The sequence below is a fragment of the Cheilinus undulatus genome, linkage group 1, assembly GCF_018320785.1.
Source record: "Cheilinus undulatus linkage group 1, ASM1832078v1, whole genome shotgun sequence".
NCBI classification, from domain to species: domain Eukaryota; kingdom Metazoa; phylum Chordata; class Actinopteri; order Labriformes; family Labridae; genus Cheilinus; species Cheilinus undulatus.
The window spans coordinates 24,033,022-24,057,111 of NC_054865.1; the positions used below are offsets into that span (position 1 = coordinate 24,033,022).

General features: G+C 38.4%; 1 protein-coding gene across 1 annotated transcript in view; it reads right to left on the reverse strand.

The window, feature by feature from the left end:
- Positions 1-289: 289 nt before the first annotated feature.
- Positions 290-24,090, reverse strand: part of ush2a (Usher syndrome 2A (autosomal recessive, mild)) — a 300,866-nt gene continuing 277,065 nt past the window's right edge. The window contains exons 78-93 of the mRNA XM_041790781.1: positions 23,642-24,011; positions 22,679-22,960; positions 22,414-22,583; positions 20,241-20,571; positions 13,332-13,538; positions 13,125-13,217; positions 10,912-11,057; positions 10,666-10,784; positions 10,212-10,310; positions 9,933-10,109; positions 6,009-6,092; positions 5,784-5,925; positions 5,504-5,591; positions 4,401-4,466; positions 2,887-3,087; positions 290-617 (exon numbers count right to left, since the gene is read on the reverse strand). Of these exons, the coding sequence (XP_041646715.1) occupies positions 528-617; positions 2,887-3,087; positions 4,401-4,466; positions 5,504-5,591; positions 5,784-5,925; positions 6,009-6,092; positions 9,933-10,109; positions 10,212-10,310; positions 10,666-10,784; positions 10,912-11,057; positions 13,125-13,217; positions 13,332-13,538; positions 20,241-20,571; positions 22,414-22,583; positions 22,679-22,960; positions 23,642-24,011 (2,665 nt within the window). The 3' untranslated portion in view covers positions 290-527. The remainder of the gene's footprint in view (positions 618-2,886; positions 3,088-4,400; positions 4,467-5,503; positions 5,592-5,783; positions 5,926-6,008; positions 6,093-9,932; positions 10,110-10,211; positions 10,311-10,665; positions 10,785-10,911; positions 11,058-13,124; positions 13,218-13,331; positions 13,539-20,240; positions 20,572-22,413; positions 22,584-22,678; positions 22,961-23,641; positions 24,012-24,090) is intronic.

Consider the following 24,090-nt stretch of genomic DNA (forward strand, 5'->3'; position numbering starts at 1 on the left):
CAAGGCCATGAGCTGATTATTGCTGCTGATAATGTGTTTATGTTACCAGGCACAGAGAAGGTGACTATCTTTAACATAAGACTTGTTTTTTTTTTCATTCTAAATGATGGGAAATACACCTGATGTAACTGATCTTAAAACAAACTAAACTAGTAACAGTTGGCAAGCAGTGACAGAAAATCACAATACACACAGACTGTTTGGGCTCATAGTCTAAGCAGACCTTAAATGATATATTATACTACAGGGAGCTGGTTGTATATACAACAGAACAGTTTAAATGAGTTTAAATGACTTCATTTCTATGCCTTCCAACTCAATTCTGGCTTCTCTGAGTCTTCATCCCATTATTATTTGGTAAGTGATGCTCCTTCATATTTTTGTTACTGGTACTTGTCACCAGTTTTGATCAATATTTCACAGTGTATGAAAATGATCACAGTATTTAGCAAGAATGCATCAAGGCAAAGTTATTTCAGGTGATATAAATGACATAATTACTTTTGATTAGATGAAGAGATTTTGTCTTAAAGATGTGTGTCTGTGAACAAGGTGTGTTCCTTTTTCCCAGAACTGAAGGCTTTAATGGCATCCACAAACTCTTCCTCCTCCACGTACTGAAAGAAAACATGAGAACAATCATTAAACCCCTACAACAGTACTGTGAGCTCTGTGATGGAGAAACAACACAGCAGCTGTGATACTTAGACAGACTGACTGCCTACAGAGTCTTTTGTTTTGTTAATAGTAAACAGTGATCATGGTTTAAACTATCTGTGATAACTTGATTATAATAGTAGAAACCAGAACTACCACCTAGAAGTTAAATGCCTCTGCAAGGTATACAATTGCTGGATACTGAAAGTACAGATGTGGGTGGAGAACAATGGCTGTGGTGCTTTTTGTGGTACTATGATTCATGGGAATGTTATAAGCAAGGGCTGAGCATAAGGGTTAATGATCATGACCCAAAAATCTAACCAGTCCATGTTTGAGTCAGAATGTACATTTGTGCAAAGTTTGAAGAAAAGTGTTCTGCAGATCAGTCGTTCTCAACTGGTAGGTTGGGACCCAAAAGAGGGTCGTGAAGCTTTTTCAAGTGGGTTGTGAAATGTGTGCCAGGGAAAAAAATCCAGCAAAAAGTCTACTGTATGGAAGCCCTAAGGGAACATTCATACATATATTCTATAGGTTTTCCTATGATGATGTGTAATTTTCAGTGTTTGTCTCAAGATTTCAACTTATTTATCTCCTTTTCTTTGGATAACAAACAGGTTCTTCCAAGATGTTAATGGAATTCCTTATGAAATTACCAAATTTCCATGCTGTCTTGGGAAAATGTGGTAAAATGAAATGCATGCATTTCCTCCCGACCCCTGTAATGATGTTCATTTAAAAAAATATTTATTTTGGTCTGGCTCTTTGATTGATTGTTTTTTTGGGTCATGTTTTTTCTTAAGGACGTGGTGGTGGGTCGTGCTGTCTGACCAGTTGAGAACCACTGCTGTAGATATCACATTCACATGCATGATATTAAACATGAGGATCAATGAGCTTGACCTCCAAAAAGTAATCAGCACATCTTAAAGTCAGAGTGGATGTACATGCAAAGTTTGAAGACATTTCCTCATTGCACTCTGAGACATCATGCTCACAGTCATGGTCCAGATTAATGAAGGCTTAATGCTTCTGATCTCAGCTTTCACTGTCATGAAGGCCTAAAATGTTCACATCCAATAAATCTGTAAAAAGGCCCAACTTTAAGGTGGCAGTCCTCAATAGGTTATATACTTCAAATTTGCTGCCAGGTATGATCATCATAACATATTGTCATTATCATGTTTAAAGCTGCTGTGAGGTGTTTTGAGTTGATCATGAAACAAACACTGATGCCATGGCCTACAAAAGCTAACAGGACCATCCGCAACAAAATGGACCCAAGTTATTAATTTACTGTCATCACCTCCACTGTTCCCTGCTAGACAATTAACAGCACAAAAGCAGAACTTTTTCGTCATTCTCAGAAAAAAAAAAAAACAGTGAGTACTACGTTTGACACTTATAAAAGCATAATGTTATTCCAAAGAAAACATGGCTTACACATGTCAATGAATTAATCAATCAACCTTTATTTATACTTGCGATATCATTAAATGGACATGTTAGGCTTAGCAAAAAAATAACATAAATGATTGTTTACTTTGAGGTATGTTTGAAGCTCCTGTGAGGAACTTTTGGTTTGGATGATTTTGCCTGTGGACAAAGTGTTATTCCTTCTCTCTTGGCTGATTTTGTCCTTTTGTCTTTCTCTTCTTTTTACCACAAACTCATTCTGCTTTCTTTCTTACATATTTTTATTTAACCATTATTTAACAGGTTAGTCCCACTGAGATCTGAGATCTTAATATATCATTTATCAAGAATCTTTGCTGTGGGGAAAAATACGCCAACTGACTGGCAAACAGCTCAACACTTTGTGTTGACTATCCTGGCAGCAGTTTCAGGTATTAAACATGACTATAAATAATCAGTGTTGTGGCTGATAGTCTCTTTAGCTTCTGTAGCTGTCTCTGACATCAGTGAGTCATCAGTAAACTCGCTGTGGCTTTCAGCAAATCTACATGCTTATCTTTGTGACACACTCTACCTTACATGTCTCACTCCACAATTGTCATCCAAGTTTTGATTGTGTTACCTCGTCTTTTAAAATCTTTAAACAGTTTATCTTTATCAGTACAGCTCATGTGCTCAGGGTCAGCATCTTTTCTGTGAACTCCCCACAGATCAGTTCTCAGTACCCCTAAAAGACCAATTATGCACCTTGAAATGCTGGACCATCAGTGCTGTCATTACTCTACTGTACTGAGCACATTAGCACTTTCTTACCAGTCCTGAATCTTGCCCCAGTGGATTATCCCAGCCTCCTTCTTCTAGCATCATAGACTTCCCGTCGATCAGCTGACTAACGCTGCGGTGCAAGGACTGCTGGGAGAAGCCCTGGCTGAGGTCGGTGTCACTGGGGACCCTAAGGACTGACATGGGGCTGAAACGTGAGCTGCTGCCGATTATCTTTGTGTCCGTCAGACCCTGGAATAGAGGTTTTTTTACCGATCAGATCAGTGTTTAAACAAATTAAGACATTTACAAGCAAAATTACCTTCATATCACAGCTAAACTACAACCAAATTCCAAAAAAGTTGGGGCGCTGTGTAAAATGTTAATAAAAACAGAATGCAATGATTAGCGAATCTCATGAACCCATATTTTATTCACAATAGAACATAAACAACATATCAGATGTTGAAACTGAGACATTTTACCATTTTATGAAAAACATTAGCTCATTTTGAATTTGATGGCAGCAACACATCTCAAAAAAGTAGGGACAGGGCCATGTTTACCATTGTGTAGCATCTCCTCTGCTTTTAACAACAGTCTGCAAATGTCTGGGAAGTAAGGAGACCTGTTGCTGGATGTTTGGGAGAGGAATGTTGTCCCATTCTTTTCTCATGTAAGTGAACTGTCTCAGTTTCAATATTTGATATGTTGTTTATGTTCCTTTGGGAATAGAATATGGGTTAATGGGATTTATCATTGCGTTCTGTTTTTATTTACTTTACTTAACTTTTTTGGAACTGGGGTTGTATTTTCACCTCACGCTGTAGTTGTAATTCTGCACTTTAACACAAAAACAAACAAAAATGTATGGAAATAAGGATAAAAACAGATATAAAGTTAAAGAATAAAGGATTACACAATCTTCTGACTCACCTGACCCCAAACTAATTTAATGTTGTTACACTGAATGGAGCAAAGGCAGCAGGGGAAATCTATTGTATTCTTTGTATTTGCATGTATAATAAATTAATTTGTCGTCAATGGTGTATGGATTAAAATATGCAAAAACACTGCAAAGCTATTACAGTTATTCTTGAGGAGAAAAAAGGTCTGAAATAGAAAAGATCAAAGATCAAATGCAGTCTTTGTTTTGAGGTTGACAGATTTTTAGTGTTATTGACTGAAGGGGGAAAATCCAGCACTGACATCAAACATCTAAACATGTCTTATTTTATTGAATGTGATATTCATTTAGGCTGTCATTATCATTACACTGATCATCAACAGGGGATGGTGCTTAGCAATGATCAACTCTTTTATTTCATCATAGCACATGAATAATCTCAGTGCGCACATGAACATGTAAAGCATGCACAAGTAAATAAAACAAGCATGCAAAGAGAAGCATCCACACAGATTCACAATCCCATACCTCAGTGTACACAGTGAAGCTTTTAAGAATAACGTTGCTGATCTCAACACAGCCTGCTACAGTGTCAAACTGCAGGGGGACACAAGAAACATTTAAGGGTTTGACAATAAAAAAGAGAAAATAATCTTACTGTGGGACGATCAGGGAGGAGCACAGAGCTGTGGAGATGTTTAGAGCACAACTCAGGACAGGACCTCTGAGAGAGAGACATGGACAGAGAGAGAAAATGATGAAGAGTCTTTTCATAGGAAATGGGGGAGTTAGAGGAGGAAGTCAACACCTTAGAATTCCAGGCAAAATTAGTCCAAAATGTCTTTCTGCCACACCCAAAATGAACTGAATGCTGTGTTTGAACCATTTGGAGTACAAGCATAAACAAAGTGTCTTTAGAAAGGTAACACTGTGAAGTTTCTTCCCTAACTGTCAGACTTACTGAGGCTGCTATGGTATTAAGTAATCCAACAAAAAACAAAATATTTCTCCTCCATCTGAATTTGTATTGTGAAACAGAGGCCTTCCTTTGTTTTCTAGCATTTTTATGTTAGTGCACATCATGGCGTAGCTATGAGGTCTGACATTACTTTCCAAGCAGTCAATTTACCCATCCACACTGTTAGCGTTACCAAAAAAGGTAATTCTGTTTTAAGAAAAGGAGTTTACATTTTGTGAAAGGCTATAGTGTACTATGGCATTTAAAGAAAATTAATTTTTGTTGCTTTTATAGGTGTTATTATTCCAGTTAAAATGGAATATGTTTATTATTGATTAAGTTTATAATGGACCATGATTTTGCTGACCCCTCATGGTCCCCTTTTGCTGGGTCCCAGAAAGCTCTCCTCTTTATCCCCTCTTATGGGCGGCCTTGGAGGTGACTTATCCTTTCTTCACTTTGATTGGATTCTACATAAATCTAAAGTTAGATTTAGACTTTTGTAAAAAAAAAAAAATCCTTTTTTGGCTGAGTTACAGTGGTAAACAACATGGTTATGAAGATGTGTGAGAGTAAGTTCTCTTCTCCTGACTGTCAAACTGAACCAATTCCTCTTTGCTCAAAGTCACAGAAAATTACTTCCTTTTAGGAACAGCTCTGACCTCACAGCCAGTGTTTCAGCTCCCTCTGCTGGAACAAATCATTAGACTCAGCTGCTCTGTGAGGTCTGGTATTTTCTCAAAGATGTACAGTATTCTGAAAAGAGTTCTTATTTTCTCCTTCTGTTTCTCTGCTCTTCTCACCATGTACGTCTCTCCCCCTGATTTCCTGCTCTTCTGAAGCATGACCAGCGGAGGGCGCTCTCTGGCTGATGGATTCTTTCTAAGGGCTCTGGAGGGAGGAAAAGAAACATCAGCGCAGATCAGATTGTCGTACAATGTACTCACAGCAACACCTTATACTGCATTTTACGTATCTGTGCAGTTTATAGACAAGTGCAGAGTCCTTGAGGGCAAGTTATTTTTATATTTCACATTCAGTCATGCTTTAAACTGCCACATGGTGCTTTTAACATTAGATTACCTCTGTAGAATGAGTCCCAGCAGTATGGCGAGCAGAAACAGACCCAGCAGAGCTAACAACAAGATGAACCATAGCTCTGAGTAAACTGGTGTTGCTGTCATGCTGACACCATGTTTATCACCTTCTTCGGCCTCAACTGGACCTAGAGAGAGAAATAAAAAAGTTTTATCTGATGTTCCTTTTGTAATATGTCATGCGGATGGTGTGTGTCTATGTGAATGTTACCTAGGCCTGTGGCAGGGCTGTATCTGATGGTGGGAGTACTAGCACTTCCACTGTTTGTGGTGCAAGTCACCTGGAAAGACAAAGCTAGAAGGTTGGAAAGAAAAAGAGAGAAAGAGAAGGTGAGACAAGGTGAAATAGAATACTTGAGGTTAAAACTTAGTAAAATTGTACTGTAAGGTTGACTATTAAGTCCTCTGTAACTTCTATTTTGGCTACAAAGAGATCTGAGGCCCATAATATGAAGCTAGCTCAGCATACGCAGCTGGCTAACTTTTGGTTATCTGGTTTCATTAACACTCATGAAAGAGATGCTAAATAGTCACACGAAGCTGGTGATCAACCTGATAAGTAGACCCATGATATATATGAGCATGTTGACTAAAAGAGACAGCGTCAGCAAAACATGACAAATTACACACATGAACAAGTCATTCTTCCCAAACTAAGAGCAAACAATCCTATTTTGTAAAATGAAGAAGTTTAACATTCTGGAGTGAAATCCTGCAGCTATAAACCAAGAAGAAAAATCCACAATTGTTAATGTGAAAATTCGGGTTTATAATAACACTTAATTATCATTATTTAATCAATTCATGAATGTGGCGCAACTGCCAGTCTAAGATAAATTCCAACTGCGTTGATGTATACACAAAGGTGTGGGGGTTTTAAAAAGACAGTGTACACATAACTAAAGCATAGAGTGCCTGTTTTTTGAGGGATGCTTGGTTTCATTGGCATAATATTGGCAAATATTAGCTTAAAAAGTTAAACATATCAGCATAGAGGTAGTATGAATTATATACTGGCCTTAAATATTGGCAAGATGCACAAATAAACCATCAGGTATAGTTGGTTACCATGCATTCAAGGGGGCCCACCATGCACCCCAGAAATTTTGAATGAAGCACCAAACGTAAAACAATTACCAGACTATCTACTTCCTGCTCTCCCTTCCTCTCTTAGCTCTGCTTGACTCTGACTCTCTTTGCACTGGAAACACTTTTAATTTTTCAGATCTAATACATATGTACAAGGCTTTAGTGCTCTGTTTAGTATTGGTTGTAGGATTATAACTTAAACATTATAAATGTCTGTCATTAGGGCTTGCTGTTAACTTTTTTGCCTACCAGCGATGGTGGCTAGTGGTTTTGCAAACTTACAAGCCACAATCTTGGCGTTTGGAAGTATGGAAATATATTTGATCCTTCCGCAGGTTCACCTACGGAAACCTCGTTATGACTTTTACTTCCTCTAGATAGTCAAGTTTGATCATCTTCTCAGTATGACATGACATGCTCTATTTTCTCTCATCAATATGATCAATATCAGCTCTCCTCTTAATAAAGCACTTTTCCCTGTACATATGAAACAGCACACTTCAGATATGTGTAATACTTCGCTGTTAGAGACAGTCATTAAGAGTCAAAACTTTGATTTTTATTTTCATCAGTGGATATTATGCTTAGGCTAATATCAAAATAGTGACTGTTAATTCACTGTTTATTAGGAGAAAAAACTACAGCAGATTAAAAGAACATCTCTAATTTTCACTCTGACAGATCTCCATCAGAGAATGTTGAGTGTCAAACTTCCCCTCTCCACCCCTCTATTCTCCTTTAAACTTTATGGTGGAAATGTCTTCATATGTGTGTCTAAAATTGATTAAATTATCTGTTGACCTACATTTGGTGCATGAAGCTCACACTTGGAAAACATTAAACAACTGTACTGTCTGTTGTACAATATTAGATGCAAAAAAAAAAAAAACAAAAAAACAAACAAAAAACCCCATCATTTTGTTGAATTCTCTTGGACTCCTAAGTGATCAGTTACAGACTTTAATCCTTCTGCCTCTGTTTCTCACTGCCCCAGTTAACTTATTTAAAGTTTCTGAGTTTCTCTCGTCTTTTATATCCGTTAATTATCCCTATATGGCAAATCTATAATTATACCCTGAATATACAAATGTTTCAAAGATTTCAATAAATGATAAATTCAACCTGCCTTCTGTGGCTAGTTAGGGTCACTCTGTTACCCGCCTCAGCTGAAATCTACCCACATTTGGCTAGTTGGCGTGCGTAAATGTCAAGCCCTGTCTGTCATTATCATATATATTATTAGACAAAGGTTCATATAGACTGATCTCTTACCTCAAACATAATCTCCTTCACTGCAAGGTAGGCGTTTAGTATTTCTTTCTTTCTTTAAAGATATATTTTTAGCTGTTTATGCCTTTATTTAGAGTTGAGGACAGTGGATAGAATTAGAAACAGGGATGAGAGAGTGGGGGAGAGACACGCAGGAAAGGAGCTGCAGGCTGGACTTAAACCCAGGCTGCCCATGGGGTGCGACCTAGTGCTAGGCCATCTGTGCCCCAAAATGTTGATAGTTCTTAGTATATCATGCAAATAAAGCTTTCTTTAAGTATTTTGAGGTTAGAATATGAGAAAGAAGATCTTGGTTTGATATCATAGGTAAGTGACAGTGTAAGGTCTGATTTTTTTCAGTAGAGTAGCCATATCACCTTTTTACAAGTTTTGTACTTCAGTTGAATCTACAAAGTAGTACAACATAAGTTTATAGCAAAATAACACTGCATTAATGCCCATTGAGGATACCTATTTGCAAAATTAGTGTTTGCACAATGAAGGTATGATTATAGCAGTTCTGCAGGGTCGACTGGGCTGTTGCGGTGGGGCCAAATATATCAGAGCACGTCTTTCTTTGAGCAATATGAGGCGATGAGGGCTGTGGTAATAGCACCAGCAACAATTTAAAACTACTTACACCTGTGCTAAAAATATACTTTGATTCAGATTTAAGCACTGATGCGTCCATGGTCACTTTACTGTTGTAGATGATCAGCTTTAAACAAGCTAAAAAATGTCAGATTTGGCAGAGTTCCAAACGAACATCACGTGTGATTATAACTAAATATAAATAAAAAGCAGAAAAACTAATTACAGCATTCTTTTGTGACTATTTTATTAAAAGCTACGAATTTTAAGACCTTATAGTCTTTCATTTATGACTTTTTAATACTGTTTAAAAGCTTAAATTCTTTGCTAAATTGATTTAGAACTTTAAATACTTTGAAGATGCTGGGCACACCCTAAAACCTGATTAACAGTGCTTTACTGGAAGTTACCTCTCTTACTGAAAATCCTACTTCATAACACAGGCCCCATATTAATTTATATCTATATATAAAAATATCAAAGACACTTGATAAAATTCTTCTCAATTAGTTTATATTTTCGGGAAGCATCTCCTAGTGTCACTCAAACTACCTCAAATCCCATCTATACAGCTTTTTCTGTCACAGAGTCTTCCAATTCTCTAAAACACTCCCGTCACTTCAGCACATCACCTCAGTCAAATTATTGCCAACCTGACAGCCAAGACCATAAATCACTATGCATTAAAGAATGAAGTATGTTGACTCAACTTTGAAAAGCACTTGTGATTTATGTGTATGATATCAGAAGCTTATTGCTCATTACTGTTACATGCTCCACACAGCAGTCACACAAAGTTAATGAATTATATACATTGATGGTAACTGTAAACACAGAGTTTCAAAGTTGTGTTTTATTTCATTTTTGTATTCTTGTATCTAACCTCAGTCTCCTAAAATGGGTTTTTGATATATATAAAGTGTGTTTCTTTTGTAGAAGCTTTTGTATTCTATTTACATAGAGGTAGACATTCAACATTTCACTAAAAAGTGTATATCTTTGTGTTTAAATCCCCTATTTGTATGTGATTACTTTAGTTTTTAGTTTTTTCATATTTTGGTTCACTCTTGAGTATAATCCACAATTTTTGTAGAAAAGTGTTAAATAAAGACTGAAGGATTTGTTGACCGATAGAAGCAACTATATATAATTTTTTTGGGCTTTATTGGTGGGTGTATCCTCTCACTTTTCTGAGATGTGCGTTGTATATAAAGGTAGCTATAGAAGCCAGTGTAGACCCTCAGCCGACTCTCCGTCACACTGTACTCCTTCAGGTACCCGTTCAGGGAGAAGGAGTCGCTCCAGTCCAGCCAGATGACGGTCAGGTTACTGTCCACTGTGAATGGAGACATGTACTGGGGGGCTGGAAGGAAAGAGAAAGAAGAAAAGGACATGAGAAACCTTGTTTCTGTGTTCCTTACAATTAGTTAGCTCAGTAAAACAAAGGACGGGTCACACTGAATACCTTCACTCAGGGTGGTAACTGTTGTCCAGTTGGAGGCAGTGCTGCCCATGTTGTTGAAGCAGGCAGCTCTCAGCTGATAGTTCGAGTATGGTTGAAGATCTGCAGATGTTAATCATATGGTTATTTATTCACAGATAATAAAAACACAGACAGACACGTAGCTCATTGGGCAGACATCTCCTCTGTTTCTTGAACCTTGGTTTGGTAAATTTATTATAAGTTTCAATAACTTCAAATGCAAAATAAGCATCTGCCAACTAGATGTGTTTCTTGTTAAAAGTCTTAAGATGTTTCCCAATTTTGTATCAATAACTCTTGTTAAAATTCTTGATTTATCTGTTTTTTCTCCACTCAATAACATTTCAGTGCTGCCTTATTAGTGTTTAGTACTTGTGTGATTACAATCTTTTAACGATTAAGAACTATCACACAGTTTAAATGAACATGGACTGACCTGTCACATTGTAGCTCCTTCTTCGGCCAAAAAAACAGATTTCCACTGGTCCTTCATCACAAGTGAGAAGCACAGGCTGCTGAGGCTGCGGGCAAGAAAATCTGAGGTGTAGCTCACAGCTGGAGACAAAAGAAGGAGAGAGTTGGAGTGTGTGTATGTTTATTGTTTCTCTGTTGTTGAGGCAAAAAGGTTTCAAACGACTGAAAATTTCCCAATCAATGTGTGATTTTTAATGTTTCCACTCACCTCTCTATAACTCCATTGGGCGCGAGCGGCTCGTCCCACTCCAGCTGAATAGAACGGGAGGTCAGAGTGACGGGCCGAGGAGGGGGCTGCTGGGCTGGGGGAGCTGCTAGGGTGCGTAGCTCAGTCAGTGGACCCTGGCTACAGCACTGTTAAAGGTTCCAAACATAGATTTTAAAGATTTGAAGTATTTCATACTACAGAAATAAAGGATGTTTGCAAAAGCAAAAATTAAACTCATTTAGCATCATTTTGCAATTTCAGACGATACAGTCTATAGTGGAACATGAACCTCTGCTTGAGTACTAATATGAAGACAAAAAAGATTACATTATTTTATGTTAATCAATGAAGCTGAATAACTGTCACTGGATAAGAGTATGAAGCAGGTTTTTGTACATATTCTTGTGCAAGAAATAATTGAAAATTTGTTGATTTTTATATTTGACAGGTAATTTGATTGATTCAACATCCTGATCATGGCAATTTAATGTTAAATACTCTGCTGAGACACGTCATCCATACTATCCAAGTTTGTAATCAAGTTTCATCATGAGAAATCATATGATTGTTCATTTTCCTAAAATTGTATTGTGTTTATGGGTTCTATGTGTGTTCTACACTTTTGGATGAGAGCATGTGACCCTAGGACTAATATTGCAGACTTGAAGCGCATATTAATACTACTCTAAAAATGTCTGCAACTTAATTTTTCTACAGGTACATTTTTTATAATTTTCTATGTATTTTACTATGAGCATTCTTTTATTATCTTACCTCATATATGCTTATCCAAGCAAATGTTGGGTACTGTTGTGCCTTATAGTGTTGTTACATGCCAAGGGTCCATTTCTAAAATGTAATCTTTTTTAAATAATAAATATTTTTGAGCAATTTACTGTTTTGTGGAAGCCTTTCAGTTATTTGTATTTTTAACATGAACAATGTTTGTTTGGCTGCATAAGATGCTTCCTGTACACACAGTGCCTTCAGAAAGTATTCAGACCCCCTTTACTTCATTCAGTTTTGTTATGTTGCAGCCTCATGCTACAGTTAAAAAAAGAAAACTTGTTATCCTGACTAATCTACACTTAACACTATATTTGGAGTTTTTGCACACTTCATGTAGGCTCTCATGTGTTTTGCACTGAGGATAGCTTTCCATCTTGCCACTCTGCCATAAAGCCCAGATGGGTAGAGTGCTGCAGTGATGACTGTTCTTCTGGTACTTTGTTCCATCTCAACACAGGTTCTCTGAAGCACAGTTAAAGTGACCGTTGGGTTCTTGGTCACCTCTCATACTGAGGCTTTTCTTCCCTGATTGCTCAATTTGGCTGGGTGACCAGCTCCTGGAAGAGTCCTGGTTGTGCCAAACTTCTATTTAAGAATTATGGAAGCCACTGTGCTCTTGGGAACCTTCTGTAAAACAGAACTTTTTTGTAGACTTCCCCAGATCTGTGCCTTGTAAGGTGTAGAAACATTGCAGAAAAAGTTAAGGAGAAATTGGCAAGACCTGACCTAAGTCGGATGTCCTGGCTGGGAATGAAGTCACACCCAAGTTGAATTTGCCCAGGGTTCCAAGAGTAAAGGGAACACAACATTTATTTAAGGGGCTGAATTCTTTCTGAATGCATGGTAAGAGGTTCCTCTCTTTGTCCATGATGCTGAGGAAGACGGCCTGTTGAAAAGCATTTGTCTTGTTTTGTACCGGCCATGCCCAGTAATAAAAATTCAAAAGGTCACATCTGTTTTTGTAACTTTCATCATGAAATGTATCTAAAAAAAAACCCAATCAATTTTATTTGTTATCAATGAAATCTTTGTGTGTTTCACTGCTATATTTTGAAAAGTGGCATAAGCAGCAATGTGCAAAAATGACTACAGTGACTGCCAGTCTTTAGAACTAGAATGAGTTTGCAGGCCAAGGCTGCAAACTTGGTGTTATGTTACTTTCAATGTACAGACAGACAAACTGACACTCTACACTTAAAACAATGACAGATGGACAATGGAGGGCAAAAGCCAAAGCTACTCCATAGAGACATACAAAAACATTATTGTTTAGCATATAAACACAGTGAAAACACTGTAGAAAGGAGACAATAGACATGACTGCAATTGAGGTTTCAAAGGTGCTGAGTAAATAAAGTTGTTACAAATCAGTTTGCTTTATATACAAGAGGTAGATGGTTGCAGTTTTACCACAGCTAACCTACCTGATAACAGGTGCAGGCCTCCACTCCTACCCAATACTGGGTGTAAGGCTGTAAACCATGGAGGGTCTGCTGATGGGATGTTCCCTCTGAGAGCTGCAAGAAGTGGACGCATAACACATAATAAAGAACACTGTAGGCCAGTTGGGAGGGAGTGAAGGTAGGTAGGTATTCAGAGGTTACTATTGAGTTAAGTATGATGTTGTTTACCAGAGTGTTGTTGTGGCGGTTCAGAGAGAACACTCTGTAGAGGCTCACAATCCCATTAGGTCGGGCTGGAGGAGGGATGTTAACTACTGCTGAGGTTGCTGAAACACGAAGAAAAGTAGGCGGGCCTACACCCTCAGGTGGGGCAGGCCCTGTTCTCCCATTGGCCCATGAACTGGCAGAGCCACCAGCTGAGTTCACTGCACACACCTGTCAGTAAAAATCACAAAGACAACTATAAATGAGTGAATCATGAGGTCCCACATACATTTTAGATTAAATTGTACAATTCAAAGGCAGACATAAGCTTTCCTTCCTGACCTTTAAGTCCTGGCTTTATTTTATTAATTCCCAATGATGTAGGCTTTTCTAAATTACCCAGAGTCCACCTGACTACCAACAGATAAAAAAGTCAATTCATCGGACCATCCATCAAAACTAACATCAGCAGTGAGAGCAAAACCTTTTCAACATGCAAACTCACACCAACATATCTGCATGACAATTACTTTTCACCTTCATCAAGGAGTTATTCTCACACACACCAAGCACACATGTGCATGCAGTAATCTTATTTGTGTGCTTGTGTTGGGTATAATTAGAGGGTGTACACAGCACAGGGTCAGGCAGGGTGGAGATTTGCATGTGTAAGTCATCTGTAGCCTGTCAGAAGTGGTGCAGAAGGCAGATGGATGGGCCGAAGCTTTACTGTTCAAAATGTGTCTGTGTGTGCGTGAGCCGTTGTTTGTAGCTGTTAAAGCAGGTTTGGTGTGTAAGTGTGTGCATGCAAGAGTTGAATTAACCTCAATAATAGTCAATTAGGCTGTGATCAATCAGGCTGATTGATCTAAGTGACAGCACAGATGGACTGAGATAGGAGAGGAGAAGGAAGAGTGGAAGATGGAGAGAGCGGGAGAAAGGAAGAGAAGGAGAAGAGGAGGAGGAAGGGTGGACAAGGCACCAAGAAAGAAAACACGGACATTTTGAGCTGAGCTGTTTGTTTTTCACACTAAATAAACCTGCTTAGACAGTGATAAGCTAGGTTCTGTGTGTGAAGCTATATTTAAATTGTGCTCAAGTTTCCTGACCCCCTCTAAAACCTTTATGTATTCAAAACTTTGCATAAATTACTGCTCTACCATAGTTCACACAAATAAAAGATTCTTACATCAGTGAAACTAGATGATAAATGGAAGACTTACACTTAAAACTAAGTGATATATTGACTCTCACTGCCTATCTTGTTGAACTTTTTTGCTGTGATGTCGTCAGAGGCCATGTGGTGGGGTAGGTAGTATTGGAGCTGTCTCTATCTGGAGCTCATGCCAACAGAGCCTGGGTCTGAAGGTGGCACTACTATATGGGATGCACATACAATCAGGGGCAATATGATAGGTTAGGTATGTTATAGTTGGGCATCAGTATTGGAAACAAGGCACACTGGAAGAGGTTTTCTAACAGAGCTCTTATCCTTTTCATTCAGAAAATAGCATCATGTGTTTTTTACAATTGTTTTATTCAGGGGCTATCAGGGCTGCAAAGTAACTAACTACATTTACTGAAATTACTGTAATAAAGTAGTTTTTTTCATTTTGAAACCATTACTTTTACTTCTACCTGGGTAGGTTTTAACCAGAGTAACTGTAATTTCTTCTGTTAGGCACACAGTAGCACATAGAGACAATGATTCCACATAGCATCCCAAAACTGGAGTGTTGATATCACAAGGCTTAACATTTCAGAGATGATTTTGACTCACCAAGTGTCATTTTAACTCCATTCTGAGTGAAACAGTCTTCAGTGTTGAACTTATTTGTGTTGATCCACTAGTATCGTTGATCCACTCGTTCAACTCTGTAAAGAGTCAATCAATGTAAGCTCTGCCCACTGCCATTTTAAATCTTAGGGGATGTTGTGGGTGTGTTTTAGATGTGTTTAGTTGTGTTTAGAGGTTGTCATACAGTGATTCTGCTGGTGCTCATTTAATCATGTTTCTTGATTGCTGTTTTTTTGATGTGGGACAAATTTGAATAAAAGTGAAGTTATCCACTTGAGTTAGAGTTCCCACCTTTGACTTTAGGTGTTCCCAAAGGATTCTTCATCAGTATGAACTATGGTGTTGACTCTCTGCTTTGTTCTTGCCAGAGGAGACCCACCTTTCCACAGGTTTTCAAACGTTACTGCAGCTCTGTCATATTGTCAAACAATTAACACTTTCAAAAGTGTAAATTAACTATATGTAGTGCAGACCAATTGTTAAATTTAACTCTGTATGAGTTTAATAAACACTGCCATTTTGCTGTGTATTCCATTTTATTACAGAGGTGTGACTTTACCTGAACCATCTAGATCTATTCTCATGCTGTATTGTCAATAAGGATGAACATATTTTACTGTACAACTCCACAGAAGCTACTCAGTACTTAAAGTAAACCTGAAAATATACTCTTTTTACTTTGATTTGAGTAGATTTATATACCATTACTTTTACTTTAATTTAAGAGTAACTGTAGTAACTGTAGAGTAACTGTAGTTTACTTGAGTACAGTGGTCGTGCACTTTTTCCACCTCTGGGAGCTGTTCAGTAGGCAATAAATATTTACCCACCAGCTCCGCCCCCGTAATGTTAACAAAAGGTGGGAGGTTTAATCTATTCACTCTTTTGCTTTTAATCCAGTCTACCATCATAGCCTAATTTGGATCTGCCACTAAACAGGACAGGAACAGACTGCAGCATACAACAGGATCTGCAGAGTAATTATTATTACCAGGACTGACTTCCTCCTCATCCAGGACCAGGACCTCACAGCCCAAACATAAGCTGATACATGTTACTGTACACCAAAACTATGTGACACAGTTTCTTCTCCAAGACTCAAACATAATAATTAAAATGTCTGTGTCTGACTTGGTGTGTATTTTGCACTCTACAGTGACAATAAATCTATCCATTGTCATTGATGTTACAAGTTTTATCTTGTACAGATACTTGCATATACATATCGATATATGTTATTCTCTGTCAGAAGTATGGTAGCAGTTGCCTGGGATGAGCTTAATGCAGTATTGTCAAACTTACCATGACCCAAACTAGTTTCTAGGTCAGTCAGTAAGCTTGGTACATTTTATTTTTGCATGCTGAAGAGGACAGATGATGTAGTTCACATAGAATGTTTTGATAAACTAAAGTGTGTCTGGACACCAATGAAATTCAGCCTGTCCCTAAATATGGCACCATAAATATTTAAGTAGTATACGCAACTGCACAGTTCAACAAGTCTGTAAACTTTTTTTTATTTAATGCTTTATTGATCTTTAGGCAATTGTTGCTCAATGTATAAAGAACAGAAAAGGGAATTGGAGCGAGAGGAATGAAGGAAAGGGCAGGAGTCTATGAGAAGGATTAGTGGAAGGATGGAAGGAGGAACATGTTTGGAAAAAGGCATGCAGAGACTGCAAGATTTTTTTCTATTTATTTCTGACATTGGGAATAAATATTCCTTAACATAAATAAATGGCGGATTGTAAATACAACTGGGACAGAAGGAGAGAAAACAGAGGCCTGTATGAGTGAATATAAAGTTTCCTCCTCTTCATGATTCTGCTTTCTACTTGAACAATTTTAAAAGGGGATGAACTATGACGTTACTGATATTACATTTTCAGTATCATATTATTGCGACAGAGCTTTTAGGAAGAATAGAAAATGTAAGGTTAAATAGCCGGACTAAAAGTGCATTAACGTCAGCCAAAGGAAAAAGTTTTGTTCTGAGGCCTGACTTGTTGATTTAAAGAGTTTCAAATAAATCCGCCCTGCCATCGTACAACATTATAACTGCAGCAATAAAATATTTCTCCCCAGCAACAACTATGTTCTTCCCCTAGCAGCAACACAGTTAAAGTCTTGATGTGACTTAAAGGCTTTGGGCTTGATTAAAAAGTTTTTGCCACATAGACAGAACAGAGAGAAAAAGTTCAAAACTAAAGTCAGAGCAGATCACCTTGCCCTTGATCTGTGCTAAAAGGTAGAGCTCATTTCTCCACCCTTATATCATCCACAGACTTTTTACTGCTCTCTCCTCTCTCCTCCTATTGGGCCGTGATTTGGCTTATTGGGCACAAAATAAAAATATAGGCCGTTATAAGCCATGGCAGCAGAGGAGCAGCCATGGTAACAAACGACTCCAGGAAACTCTCACATACTACTTGAGCCTTTTTATTGGCCGGTTGGACTGCGGGCTTGATCGAAGAACTGTGATTGGCCAGCGTAGCTACTTGGCGGGTGCATCTACTTGGGGTGAAGGGGCTAAGTTGTGTGAAAGTGGGCAGTAATTAAAACCAAGCATAAAGCTGTCAATAGGAGCTTATGACCCAGTGTAATTAGCCTAATATGATTTCTCTCTCTGCACTGTGGTGTGCTAAACTGAACTGACTTATCGTCCTTGTGTACGATGGAAACAGAGAGAAAGGAAGAGAGCCAAAGAGGTACACAGACAGATTAACAGCTACATAAAAATAAATCCAGGCAGGTAAGAAAACTGATGGATAAATTGTTGTGGACACTGAAAAAATATAATTTTTGCCGGGAAACTAAGGTGATGGACAACTTTATGAATATCCCAAAACATGGAGCATTTCCTGTCTCTTGGCCTTCTCTGACACACACATTCAACAGATGTTTACACACACACACAAACAGAGCACTGCTGTGTACACTTCTTTATGGACATCACACACACTAACATAGCCCAGTCCCACACGACAAATCCTCAGGGGACGTGTAGCGGTCACCATTAAAAGGTCTTTCCAATACAAGCTCTGTTACCAAGGGGGCTAACAGTTAATTCGATTGGCTGGCTGGTAATCAGGAAGTGGGGGGCTCTGAGGGCCCAGTGATTAATGGCTCTGTTGCCCGCTCGTCATCTCCCAAAGCCCCTCCCTCCCTCCCTCCTCCTGTCATAAATTAGGACCCTCGTAAATAAAGACGGCACCACAATCAGGGAAACTCAATCAATTACACAGGTTCTCTGGCCTCGGCTCATATGTCTGACAGGCAGGAATGCTAATGTTATTGTTGCTTCCAAAGGGCTAGCCTGTCAATTAGCAAAGCAATGCACAGCACAGCTGCATGAATACTGAGCTGTCCATTAAACACCTGTCTGATCACTGTGCTTGTGTGTGAGTGTGCAACTCTGTTGTTGATGTTGGCATGTATAGATGATGATATCAGTTAAGGCATATGCATGATTTGTGTGTCTTTGTGTGTGCGTGTGACCGGACTTTTGAAAAGCATTTCATTGTGAAAACAGGCAACATTTTCTCATGTGTCAGTCACATCAGAGCTCATTTCCAAATGAGGTTCAAAGATCACAATAAAACAATCAAGTCTGTTTCCATGCAGAAAGAAGTTGGGAGAATTGTTAATGTTTACAGGTGAATGATGTTATTGTCATAATTCCAGTTCTATTACTAAGCTTTTGCACATCTTCAGCATGCTGTTGACATGGTTACAAGATCAGCTGGGACTTGTTCTAAATGCAGACAAAATAAACTCATATTTTTTACTTCTTCAAGAACAGCTAAAATGACATTGTCTGAGAAAACCTAGTAAAGATGTCTGAAAATTGAGTCGGTATCATCTTGTAAATACATGGGGTTTTTACTTGTCAAAAACTTAACTTTGAAAGAGCATATTCAGTATGTGACTAAAAAACTGAAGGTTTTACGGAGCTTTCCTACAGAAACAAGTTTTTCTTAATGGGAAAAAAGACTAGTTAAGTCTACCTTTTTACCTACTCTTGACTATGGTGATGCCTTGTACATATATGCCCCTGCTCAGAGTCTTCACATGTTGGACAGTGTGTATCATGGAGCTCTCAGGTTTATCACCAATTGTGGATTTCTTACTCACCATTGAACTTTATATTCCAAAGTTAGCTGGATTTCTTTGACTACACGTGGATTTGGACACTAGTTTGCCTTCACTTATTAAGCCATTCTGGGCAAATCTTGAAGGATGGATCGCACAACCTGCTTTCATTTGACTCAGTGCAGTTTGTTGTTCCCAAAGTCTGAACTGAGCTGGGGAAAAAGAATTTCTGTCCCTTTTGCTTGGAGCAATTTGCAGCCTGATTTTAAACTGCATAATCTGGTGGCTGAATGTTTTTAAATCACCAGTAAATACTCTTGGATCAAAATGTTCTGTATGCCAGTGGTATTCATATGGTTGGGTCGAGACCATAACGTGGGTTGTGGAGCCCTTTTCAGTGGGCTTAATGTTGAGTGTATGCCTGAGGAAAAATTATGTTTTGGTGCATGGCTAATACTGTCTGAGGCCCGATACTGGGACATTTCTTATTTCAAAAATCAATTCATTGAAAATATCAGACATTTGGGTCACAATGCCTCATAAAGGAGTAGATGTAGGGTCCTGAGTCTTGACCAGTTGAGAACCAGTGCTGTATGCCACTGTTTTAGTGTATATTTTCTTAAAACTGTATATTTTTGTGAACAGTTCAAGTTTGAGGGTGTTTTTTTGAAAACTATATGTTGCTGCTTTTCTTGGCCAGGTCTCTCTCGAAAAAGAGATCTCTGATTTCAATAAGACTAACCTAAATAAATAAATAAAGGTTAAATGAAAAATAAGAATAAATAAAATAAAAATATATAGCAATAATGCCAGATGTTAGATCTGCCTTAATTTGTCATAATTATGTAGCTTAATTTTTTTCTTTCATATGATTTAAAAAACAGTCAAACTTTATTGATGCAAAATCAAATTTAAGCACAGATGGATTGATCTGAGTTTCTACACTTTGATTTATGTTCATGCTGAATGTACTGCCTATAGGTCATGTACTGCTTTTGCTTTACTTAACAACACACACACACACAACAAACAAAGAATTATACCTGGTACTGGTAAACAGTATACGGCTGTAGAGCTTCATCTTTGTATGTAGTGGAGATATTCCTGTAGATAAGTGTTGCTGCGTCCCGTCTGTGTGTGTCACTGGTTTGGTCCAGCCTGCGGTACACCTCATAATAAAGAACTCTTCCATTTGGCTGGACAGGAGGAGACCAGGTGAGCAGAAAGGTGGTCTGAAGACCAGTGTGAGCATCAGGACGCAGGTCTAAAAGTGGCGCTGTTTGCCCAGCAGGGGGAGCCTCAAGCGTGAGAACAGATGACCAGTCACTGGAGGAGCAGCCGAGCGCTGTGCAAGCCTCCAACCTCACTTCATACCTAAACACAAACACATAAAAAGACACATTTTAATAGCAAGAATATCGGTTTTTCCATTCTGCAGAAGAGAACTTCAGGGTGGTAAATACTCAGAACATGAGTGCTTATTTTTCAAAATCAAAATTAAACCGGTATAATGCGATAACAGCTTGCACAAGACATGAATCTAATAAAATATCCATCTAATCAGCCGAAGTCTTTATAAAACAGAAATCTTTTTGGGTGTGAATTTAGTGATATCTATCTCTTTAAGTCTCATGTCTAGTCAGTATTATTTAAACAAAGCCCTATATGTACATATAGAGAGCCACCACAGATATCATGTTGTGACACAATGAAAACAAGAACAAAAAGAGATGGAGATTTCAAGTAGAAGGCAGTGAAAGTCCTTTTGAATCTATATTATTTATATATTATGTAGTAGTTCTCATTGTCTCTCTTTGATTTCTTTGTTGTTGTTTTTTAAACTTTTGTGGGCATTGATATGTTTCTTGGTGTTTCTTTTTCCTGACGTGGTTTTGATGTCCTGTGTGAAGCACTTTGAATTGCCTGGTTGCCGAAATGTGCACACATATAAACTTGTCTTTCTTTACATTAACAATGCATTTATTACAACAGCACATTCTGTCAAATTTATTAAGATATGAATCGAAGCAGCCAAGCAGGTGGAGCATTGCTACTGCCACAAATGATGTTTAAAGTCTGAATTTCTCAACTTGCTTTCTGTTAAGCTCTTGCCAGTTACAGCAAGAAAGCTGAAACAGTGAGGTCACTAATTTCAAAGCAATGAAGTGGATGATAGAGAGGAATATGGGAGAGAGGAAGAGAGAGAAGGTGATGAAGATGAGCTGAATGAACAGAGGGTCATCAGAGACAGTGATCTTTAGATGATAAGATTGATGAGCTTTTAGTATCTGGATCTTATAGCACTGAAATACTCACGCTCCTCACAAACACTAAAATACAAAAAGCACATAATTTACAGTTTGTGTGGTATACACTTCTGCTTTTTTTCTGAAAGAGGTAAATCCTGTTTATCTCTCTGTCTCACTCTGCTTTTTGTCAGTCCAGATGATTCTGTTTTGGTTTGCTTAAGAGCCTGCTTTTCTCCATGTAAGATATTTCTTGTATTTGGACATGTGCATTGGTATCCAAATTAAAGACCAAAATAGGGCATTGGACTTATTTGTCAACACTGAAGGTGTATCCAAAGAGAAAAAGCAGAAAAAACAAAGCTGTTGATTATCTTTTTGTTTGACTATTTTTGATAACTTTATACATTTTTCCCTCCTCTATTAAAATGAGCCAACCTTATGAAAAATGACTTGGAAGATATGTGAAACCATTCTTTGTTTTATTTGATTTTCAGGTTTTCCACGAGTCCAGCTGTTTTAAACAAAACTGTTAATATAAAGCATTTATTCAGGAAAATTAATACTATTTCTTGGTTAAAATAATTAAGCAAAGCTCTGTCATGAGCTTACATTAATGTCTGGATGTTTGTAGTCTACCAAAAAAATGTTTTCAATGTTACCTATAGATGGCACTGTTTTTCCTTTATTGTCACCAAGACTCATCTTATTCCTACCCGCCCTTTTCCTCCAATAAAGCTCCTATTAAACATGGACATAGGAACTGTGTTGTTAATTTTTATTTTTCAAGATTTACCTTCAGCGGTGCAGCTGAATGAAAACAAAAAATCTACTACAATTTACTGTCAAGAAATACAACAAAATATCTCCATAGTCTTCCTACTTTTCATGAACCAAACTACAACAGCAAACAATCACACTTATCTGCATTTAAATATGTTTACTGTGATAGAGATCTGATAAGACTGACCTGTGGTAGGCAGAGAGGTCATGCAGAGTTGTGTGTCTTTCAGAGAAACCCCTATCCTCTAGAGTGAACACAGTGCTGGTGATTCTGAGCTGGACCGGGTCTCTGTGATGAACAGTGTAACTCACAATGTCTCCATTAGGACGGGCTGGGGGACTCCACTCTACTCTCACCTAGAAAGCCAATCAGCATTAAACACAAACACTTTAGACTGTAATTTTAAGGAGTGAGTAGCAACTTGTATCAACTAAATAGATGGATGAATCACTTGGTTAGGTCCCAGAGGAGTCAGTGTTGGAAGGCCGACACCAGAAGGAGCTGACGGGTGAGTCTTTGCCGTAGCTGCTGCGCTGCTTGTTGCACCTTTACTGTTGTTGGCCCGGACAACATAGCTGTATTCAACACTTGGCAAAAGCGTAAAGTCGTGGTAATGGGTCTCTGTGCCGATGTAGATAACTTCACCATCTCTGCGGAGTTCATACCCTGTGATGATGCCATTTGGGTTCTCTGGTGATCTCCAGCTAACTTCAACAGACTCTGGACCTGTGACCTTCAAAGAAAGAGTTGAAATCAAACAGAAAATTGTAACACAAAATGTGAAACTCAACAAACTTCTTTTAAGGCTTAAATCTATTTAACTGAAAAAATATATATATACACAGTACTTTGCATAACTTTCAGGCATGTTTTGGCCAAAAAATGAGGCTGGATTAAGGTGTAATTGTGGCTGCCTGAGGCGAATTAACAGAACCCAGGTCATGCTTTGGATGTCTTTGAGTATTATGAGGGGCATGGGAGATAATCTGTTGAAAAAAAAAAACAAAATCTACACCTTAGGGGTGGAGAGTTAGGGTAGGTCTAGGGTACTGTCTGAGTGGGTAGTTGGATTGCTACAAGCCCCTGGTTTTGCTATGGATGTTCCAGGGGTACAAAAAATGCAGGTGGTTTCTAGGAATATCACCAGGAGTGAAAAGGCCTAGGACAAAAAAAAATACTGTTGAACTTGACCTTGGCTGCTGAGCAACAGGAGTGTGTGTCGACAAGAGTGTCTAGCTTAACTCTGGCTGCCCTAGACCCTCTCTTCAGACCTGGGTTGTGGCACATTGGGCCCTGTGATGAATCCTTAGCCCCCTACATGCCTAAAACTTATGCAAATAACTGTACATAACAGATTTAGGCAAAGAACACTTGGTAAAAGAGATTTCCCTCACAGTTGCATCAAAAAACACACCTTAAGAGTCGGGGCAGTGAGGCCAGTGGGTGGAGCCTCCTCAGTTACAGCTGACATTGTAGCACTGGTGGTACATCCACCTCTGGTACAAGCTAAAAGTACCAGCTGATATGATGCATACGGCTGCAGGCCTGATATCACTGTATTTCTGTCTTGTCCACGATAAACTTCTTCATTGTTCATTTTCAGCACATATTCAGTCACTTCTCCATTCTGTGTAAGAGGTTTACTCCAGGAAATATTCATACTGTTGAATGCAATGGAGTCCACTGTGGGAGCATCCACAGTGGCAGGCGGAGCCTCCAGAGTTGTGATGTTTGTGTTAGGGCTGGTGATGCATCCTTCAGATGTGCAGGATGTGATTGAGTAGCTGCAGGAAATGACAGAATGTAAAACTGACCTTTATTAGAATTTTTTAAAAAGGCAACAATCATGTGCTATGATTTCAG